Source organism: Leuciscus leuciscus, assembly GCF_965113295.1.
Source record: "Leuciscus leuciscus genome assembly, chromosome: 22".
Lineage (NCBI taxonomy): Eukaryota > Metazoa > Chordata > Actinopteri > Cypriniformes > Leuciscidae > Leuciscus > Leuciscus leuciscus.
Genome location: NC_138746.1, coordinates 18,982,150 through 18,991,068, shown reverse-complemented (window position 1 = coordinate 18,991,068; position 8,919 = coordinate 18,982,150). Strand labels below are relative to the sequence as shown.

Below are 8,919 nucleotides of genomic sequence, written 5' to 3'. Positions count from 1 at the left end.
TTACTTCCTTTTAATTTTGTAGGATATCACTAAAACTATGTATATTGGTTAAATGTGTTCCCCGGTACAGTTTTGCCATGTCTGCTTATTAAACTGCGTTTTTAAAGGGCTTGTTTTGCTCTTTTTGTGATAACTGGCAACTCTTCACCTGGAGCTTTAATAAGAGAGGGAAGAGTTCAGAAGCAAGTTTGCTAACTGAATTGCTATCCAAACAGCGACTGTTAGTGTTGACTAATACACAACACAACTTGTAACCGCGTCATTATTTTACTGTAACCTGGTGAAGACTGTCACACCGGTGCACGCGCGGGTCTTTTGCATCATTAATATGCGATCGGTTAATTTGAGCGTCAAGTTGAGAGGCGTATCGAATCTAAGGAAGATTTTACCAGCTGGTTCCGATCAGAGGCCGATTGTTTAGAGTTGGAAAAATACAATACACGCTGCTGCATTCTCAATATTTAGTAATTTACCCTCAGATACAGGATAACATTCGCTTAACAAACAGGAATTGTTCATTACCACTGCAACCGCTTGCGCGTCCACGCTGAATGCGAATTGTGTGTAAAAAGTAACTGTACACATAAGAGACGGAAATATGACGATAACAATACATTATGTAAGGCTATTTCTATTCGTTAAGATATTGATATATTAACTGTTGTTGTCAAGTAAGCTTTAATCCATAATGCTTTCCCCGTTGCGAGCATGCGCGCTCCTCTAAACTGTCCGGGTGCTGCACTGCTGTTGACTGCTGCCGCCTTTGTTCCGACAATAATCACGTTATTAACAGTCCTTTATAAAATCAAATTCATGTGTGGATCCTCCTGACCGGCTCGTTCGTCTTCCTCTGTTTCTTTGACAAATCTCATTTTTTCAGTCTCACGCCCTTATGTACATATCGCGGTATACACGTAATAAAATAAATCTGTTGGTTGGCATTTTATACCGTGGTAACTATGTATACCGCCCAGCGCGATTCTCTCATTTCATGTAGTTATTGATAAGTCATCAGGAGTTTCAAACCACTCAGTCAAGGACAAGTCACAGTCTGTCTCCAGTACATTAGTTTATTGCAACAACATTTTTATCGAAACAGAGAAATGCAACAAATCAACCCTCCATTCCTTAAGATACTGGTACTGGTGGTGAATACAGATCTGAAAAGTTGTACGAAATGCATTCATACATGATTTTTCAAAGGTTTAATTAAATATGTATGAAAATTACTAAAATAACTTATCCACCATTTAAAAAAAAAAAAGATCACTCGGTCTCAACCCAACCAAACCTGTAGGATTAGATTAGCCATTAAAAGCATTTCTACTATACAAAAGAAACAAACAAACAAACAAACATATAAATACAACAAAACCAGTTCTGGTCCAAAAGTGCAAACAGGTTTCAAATGAAAGTAAATTCAAACAGTCCACCACAGTAAAGAGTCACCACAGTAAAGAGTCACCTCAGCCTTCAAAAAAAAGTTTTTCCTGCAGCAAGTCCCAGAGTGTGATCAGGGGTTACCTACTAATCCTATGACAGCTGACAAACATTAAAAACCATTTAGTTTTCTGACAGATTAGTCCTAAAATACAGAGAATCCAGATCTCAGCTATAAAAAAATATAATTTTTTTTAGCAAAGCTGAAATTAGTGGCAGGTACATAATAAATCTCACCCATGCGCTTAAAGCAGCACTTTACCAGTGAGGCAACAATTTTTTCTGACCAAGACTAGTAACCTTCAAATTAAATCTTAAGTCTGGTGCTCAGTCTCGGCAAATCCTTCAATGTTTTTCTTTTAGACTTTGGAATGCGAAGTGGTTCGTTTGTCAAAGTCCTTGATTAGCTGGTGCTTTATATCCGCAGCTCAGTGTCCTCTTTTGGTTCTGGAATCTTCGGGAAGGCGACATGCGCACCTTCACGTGTCTGACCGAGAGCAGATGCGATGACGTCTACGGCTAGGCTGGATGTGGCCTCCACAGCCTCAGGCGTGGCTCCTAGTGTTGGGTTCACTTCAACCACGTCCATCACAGAGAGTAAACCTGTGTCCGGAAAAGGTAGTATTTAGCATCAGTTTTAGGACTTATTTGATTTCAATTGTGAATTGTAGATCTGTACCTGTGTTGTGGATCTCCTCTGTTACATAGATGCCCTCCCTATAGGTCAGTCCTCCATTAACAGGAGTTCCAGTGGCGGGAGCCAGGGATGGGTCAAAGGCATCAATGTCAAAACTCAGGTGGATCGGCCTTTGTTTCCTGATATTAAAACAAATAACAGTGACAAATGACATAGGTTGTCTTGTCTGATTGTGAGGTAGCATACACAGATTCAACTGAGATACAGTGCCACATAGTATTCAAAGGTGACATACAAGTCAGGTTAAATAAAGCAGCTTGTGATATGACATTGGTTCACCCAGAAAACTATTCCACCCCCATTTAAAGAGTTTTACAGTACACAGGAGGTGGTTGTTTACAGAAGTACCACTACTAATTAAATAAGTGTGTATGTTTTTCGCAATATCACTATACCTTGCCAAGAGGTGATCTAAAGTGACCTCCATTACTCTCTGAATGCCCATTCTGTCAATGTCCCGCATAGAGAAGTACTGAATTCCCAGGGTCTTCAGGATTATACTGAGATGAATAAAATCAAATTAGTAACAAGCAGTATTAATGCAGTTTTGAATTGTGTATGTCTGCTTTGTCTCCCTCTCATTGTATTAAGTAAGGATGCATTTAATCAAAAGTAACAGTAAATACTTTACATTTTTACATAAAAAAAAAAAACACTTTTGAAATTAAAGAATCAAATCAAAGAATCCTGAAAAAAAAAATTTGAGCAGCAAATCATCATATTAGAATGATTTCTGAAGGATCATGTAACACTGAACAAATTAAGCTTTGCCATCACAGGAATAAATACAAATTTGTAATTATTTAAATTAAAAACAGTGTAATAATATTTAACAATATTACTGTTTTTACTGTATTTTTGATCAAATAAATGCAGCATTGTTGAGCATAAGATATTTATTTCAAAAACAAAAAAGAAAATCTTTCTGACCCCAAATGTTTGTACAGTAGTGTATATATACCAAATTGTAAATGTATTTATACTGTATTAGCAGTCTAAGTTGACTTTTATCATAGATCTTTCTGTTTTGTGCCCTTTTGGCAGTTACAGGTAATGCCAGTTATATAAATAGCCTATGGAATGACAATTGGTGATTTAGTAGCATAGGCTTTAGAACAGGTTACAGGTGGCAAATCCTGGATGTCATTTTGGGAAAAAACATAGTGTGCTTACTGCTCGCCTGGATCCACATCTCTGAGGCCGATGTAGACCAGATCTCTGGCAGACAGGAAGGGTTTTATCCAGGAAAATCCAGGAACCTCTGGCATCTGCAATTTACAAAGCAGAATATAACGGCTTAAAGTTTAAGTAAAGCTTATCAAATATTTTCTGGAGACATTACTTTTAATTGGAAAAAAGTCAGCTGCAAGTGTTATCTTCTTTGAGATACAGGAATTTAAGTCATGTCAGAGATTGCATAACATCAACATATCTTTTGTGCATGAATGCTAATCACCTTGTTCTGCAGGTCCTTAAGTAAGAATGCTACAGACTGGCCGTGGAGGTTTCCAGAAGGCGAAGTCAGAGGCGTGTTGATGTCCGCATGAGCGTCCACCCAAATCAGACACAGGTCAGGGCACTGCTGAGCGTGGCCTTCCACTGAACCAATCGCTAGGCTGTGGGAATGAAAGGATCACAAATGTTATCACAAACACAGCCTTTCTTTGCTGATTTTGGTCTTTATAGAACAAGTTCAACACGGTCTGAGATTACATCGAATTTTTTTATTTATCAGGATATTTTTGTTTGGAAAATTTGAGATTCAGCTAGCTGGAAATACAATCAGCTTCCCGCGACTAAAGGAAAAAACCTTGACCTTTTAGAAGCGAAGTGAGAAAACTGGCTTCAGCTTAGCCAGACTGCCACAGCATTACTTCATGCTTGTGCCAAAAAGACAAAACTGGAAAGACTTTAGTTGGAATAGGCAACTAAATATAAACTCTGACATTTTTCCATTGGCAATGACCCATAACTACATACTAACATAAAGACCATCATACAAGAATCAGATTTTTTTACCAGATAAATGAGAAAAATACACAGTAAAATTGTGTGTACCTGTGGTCTCCCCCCAGCATGATGCAGGTATGTCCCGCCCCCACTGCGCCGCTCACAGCTCCCGATAGCAGCTGATTGGCACGTCCAACTGTGCGTGGGAACGGCACGCGCATAAAGTGTTCATCTTTTTCCAGATGCTTGAAGGTCAGGTCTCCAAAATCATGCACAGGGTAGTCTACAACAAGATAGGACATATACATAAACTGACATGTCACTTGACAATTACTATTAACACTGGCATTAAAACTTCCACACTTTCTGCCAACTCTGACGAAACGCTCACTTCTTTCCCACACAATTTGATTGGTAGGTCGAAGCTGGCAGGTGACAGTTCTGTCATTCAATCGCAGCAAGAATCTGCCCAAGTCTTGAAGTGGGCATATAGAAATATAAGTTGAAACTCCTATTGGAGGACAGTAGTGAAGGTCTAAACAGCTGAAGGGGCCCAGCATGACAGAACCAGACCAGCCTCAGTGACAGTGTTGAATGACTCATCAGATTTTAAAGCGACCTACACATGTACCATCCATTGGCCTCTGAACAGGAATAGACGTGAACACAGTTAAACCAGTTAAGGTTTAACTAAGTATACTTAAAATACTAAATGTCTTTTCTGCTTGAAAATAAGAAAACTACAAGGAACTTAGGGAGTTGGTCGTCATAAGCAAAGACAGATATTACGGTTTAGTTCAGAACTGCATTTGAAAACTTCAGGTTAATTTGCAGTTCTTGCTCCACCAGATTTTGTGTTTCTGTAAGCAGTGAGCATGTAGTATCAATCATTTAACTTACCTCTCATATGTAATTAGTTATATGACATAAACAACCAACAGTTACTAACTGGAGCAAGCATCTATATTTGTTGCATTGGATAAGCGCTGATATAGTTTAGTCAAGAATGCTTGCCATATAAGGTGTTTGGTTATTTATTTCCACAGCTCCAAACACGTGATGCCAAGCGTCTGTAAAAGTGATGCAACAAATCAACATTGCATCAATAGATTAAACATATATTTTATTTTAAATAAAATTATGCTTAACGATTCTAAAAATACATATAATTTCTTTAATAATAATAATAATAATAATAAAATAGGAACGGAGGTCTCCTCTACATTCAGAAGAGTGCATAACTTTAAGGATTTTAAGGTATTGTTTTTTTTTATATGATGTTGAAAAATCCGCCATATAAGGCAAAAATACAAAAATATGTACCGCGCATTATATACAAATTTTCAGCGTTAACAAGGGGAAAACCTCCACAGCTAAGGTGAAACGGGGTCGTCGAATCGGTCTCATAAGTAGGCTATGCAGTTTGTTCATAACCCCCGATGGAAAAAACGTTCAGGCTTAAATAGCAGGACCTATCGTATTACATGGAGAATATGTAGTTACGTAAAGCGGCTGAGCTTGACACAATGTTTATGTAATTAACAGCTGGCTGACTGTTGGCGAGACTCAAGAAGTGACTTGTACATTCCTATGAGCAACTGTGGAATTTCAGGATGACTCAGAAGAAGCCGAAGACTGTAAAGAGGAATTAGTAGTAGGTCCTGAAATTCACGTCAAAAGCATACTTTGTTAGCAGGTCGATACTAAGTAAAAGATAAAGATAAAGATACAACTATTTCTGCTCTTACATGCTTGCCTTTAACATTTACTTTAAAAATAATAATTGGTTTTTGCTTAGGTATGGAAAAATCGGGAAATTTTACTGCTATGGGATCATACAGTGAACGTTTTTTTCCCTTTCCACCTCATTCTTTCCAGACATGTATAAATACTTAATGCGACATTCATTGTTTATTTAGCTTTTAAGGCATAATTAATTATGGAAACTTGTAATTAAAAACCACGAATGTTCCCCTGTAATCTGAAGCCAACAGTCCCAGAGCTTTTTGTGCAGAGTTCTGACCGGAACCGCTTTCATAGATGACCTCATCAGGTTCATTTCTGACTATCCCGGACAAACACGAAACAATATCTGCCTGCATCACATTCCGTAAAAAAAACTACATTCAGGTCAACGTCGTTTTTGCATGACTGCAGCCTGCGTCAGCTCATCTGAAACGTTATCCTTACGACAAACCCAATAGACTGATGAGGCCGTTATATATAAAAAACGCTTGCTGCGGTTTGGCCTGCGTCTCTCTACAAGCACGTTACGTTACTCTTTTTGTTGGGTGAATGCAAAAACGTTTTCTGTGTGAAAAAGTTGGTTCTGATGAATAAATACATGTAAATGTAAGATCCCTACTGAGCCATCCCTAGGCTTTTGTTTATGACATAATACCCTATTGTTATGTGATGTGGCAGCGGGTTGTCTCATGGCATCTGTGAAAGCGCGGTGGTGAACTGCACGAATTTACAGTAAATCTAACCCCTCCCTCTCTCTTTCTCTGCGGTCAGACAACATTCAAAGCTCCTTTATTGACCAAAACGCTTTCATTTAAAGTTTAAGCACTAAAAAACACATACAATTGAACTATGCTACAAACAGATGCGTCGTTGTAAATTCATTCAAGTTTTTTTTATTGTTTTTTTGGTAACTAACAGTTGGATGATGTAACAGCTAATCCAGTGCCCTCTATCTGATTCTCGGCAAAGCTCGCGAGGATTTTATTTAAAGAGATAGTTCACCCACAAACTTCAACTTGTGTTACTTAAAACAAAGCTGAATGTCTTTAATTATTTGATGAGGCAGAATGACAATAATAATACATTCACTTTTATTGAACGGAAAAAAATAATAATGCAATAAAGGGAATGGTTACTAAAGCTTTAAGTCCCTAACAGCCTTTGGCGATTCAGAGGGTAACCTACTTAAATGATGAGATCATTTTATATAAATATATTCCGGTCTTAAACATCTAAATAGAGAGACAGATAGATGATACAAATACTATTGATGTACTTACCGAAATTTGAAAGTCTCTCCACCAAACCCGCATCCCGGATGGCTTTGGGTCCATGCTCCACCCCTCTCCTTTTCTGGAAAATGCAGTCACATTAATGTTATACATCGGTGAGTTTATGAGAGTTCTCCTTGAATAAATATATTCATTATATATTACCTGTCCTTTGGAAAACGGAGCTCCCAAAATGGCAACAGAATGCGATCGGTTCTGCAGACAGGAACTCAACGTGGATCTCAATAATCTTGACAGTGGTCCTCTCGATGCCATGCTGATTCAACCGGACAGTTATGAAATTAAATACAAAAACGCAACGGAAGGTTTGTCTCAAACAAATAGTCTGTCGACCGGTGTGGCTTTTTAATCCTCTCTCTCGGAACTGGCTGTTAAATCTCAAAGAACTGCCACGACGTTTTTCTTTAAGTTTTCCACTTAATTCATATTCATAAGTTAGTGAATAACGAAAGTTGAAGCTAAAGTTTTGGGTGAAATCTCAAGAACGTCCCCCCCCAAGAATCCAACAGTCGTCCAGTATCCAGTTGTTTGTTATACAGCTTCGTTATACATCCGCTCATCGCGGCGCGAACCACGTTTTTCTATTCATAGAGCGGCCAACCTACGTCACACCCTACGACACACCTTCATCCCAGCCAATCAGAAGCTCCGCCAGTGTGGGTTTGTTTTGATGGGCGTGGCTTGGACAAATGAGTGGCGTTAGAGATGGGGTGCTTTTTTTGTGGTGTTGGAAATTTCCATCTCTGTACCATTGACTGCATATGTTTTTTTTGCTCGCCTACTGTCTCGTCAACAAATTCCCACCTTGCTTATTGAAAAACAGATCCAGTGTCCATAGCATGACTACATGACTGAAGATTTATGTTCTATAAAAACGAGTGATTCCAAGTTGGAATGCCAAGTGGTGGTGTCAAGGTGGTGCCATGTTGTTGACAACATAAATAGTCCTTTGGCCTATTTTCAGTGTGATATCAACCAAGAGCAAATATACCGATGTTGACTCAAATACATCACCAAATACTGTTCATTCAAATGGTTGATTTATTGTTTGGTTAGTTTAGTTGGTTGGCTCATGTCACTGATACTGTAATAGGGAATATAGATATCAGTGTATGTAGTCCATATTCTCTGCACTTTGGCTCCATCTGGTGTTTTGTTTAAAGATGCTGTATGTTTTAGACATGTCTCTAACACTGCTATTAAAATCATAAGGCAGAGTTCTGTGGCATTTAGTGTCATGTTGAATTCGTCTGTGTTTATGTCAGAATGCCAGAATGCATTGTTTGTGAGATATTATTGCGTCTTTGAAATAGCTGACCATTTCTGCATAAAATATAGTCCGCTTGACGTTTGGTGGCGCTGTAGCACTGATGTAATGTTGTGCGCTGCATGTCAAAGCAGTTCCGGGACATTGTTCTCATTGGGCGGAATGTTATTCGTTTTTCCAAATACACAAAAGTCGTCTTCCTCTAGGAGGCGCTTGTGGGCTCAAAAAGTATCCCATATTGGTTTTATCCTACTGAGCGTATTGTTAATCTAAAAATGATATTTAAATTAATTAATTAATTTAAACGATTTACATCTGACATAGTCTACTAATAAACATAATCTATATCGAAAAAATGAATAAATACCCGTGGCCTTAATCTGGAATAATCTAACGCCGAGGCCGTCATCTTGCTATTTCGGATGCATTCTTGACAATAATTTACACCCTAATAAATTACATTTATAACTTTAATAATAACTGAATTTAGAATTTCTAGTGAAGACTTAAAACATGTGAATAATAAT

General features: G+C 38.2%; 1 protein-coding gene across 1 annotated transcript; it reads right to left on the bottom strand.

Annotated features, from left to right (window-relative positions):
• Positions 1 to 1,050: 1,050 nt before the first annotated feature.
• On the bottom strand, positions 1,051 to 7,696 carry arg2 (arginase 2). The gene is made up of 8 exons (XM_082154963.1): positions 7,270 to 7,696; positions 7,114 to 7,186; positions 4,196 to 4,370; positions 3,594 to 3,753; positions 3,311 to 3,405; positions 2,533 to 2,637; positions 2,120 to 2,256; positions 1,051 to 2,043 (listed from the first exon to the last, which is right to left on the bottom strand). Exons 1-8 carry the CDS (start codon positions 7,378 to 7,380, stop codon positions 1,856 to 1,858), a joined length of 1,044 nt encoding a protein of 347 aa, XP_082011089.1. The 5' UTR covers positions 7,381 to 7,696; the 3' UTR covers positions 1,051 to 1,855.
• Between the last annotated feature and the right edge of the window lie 1,223 nt (positions 7,697 to 8,919).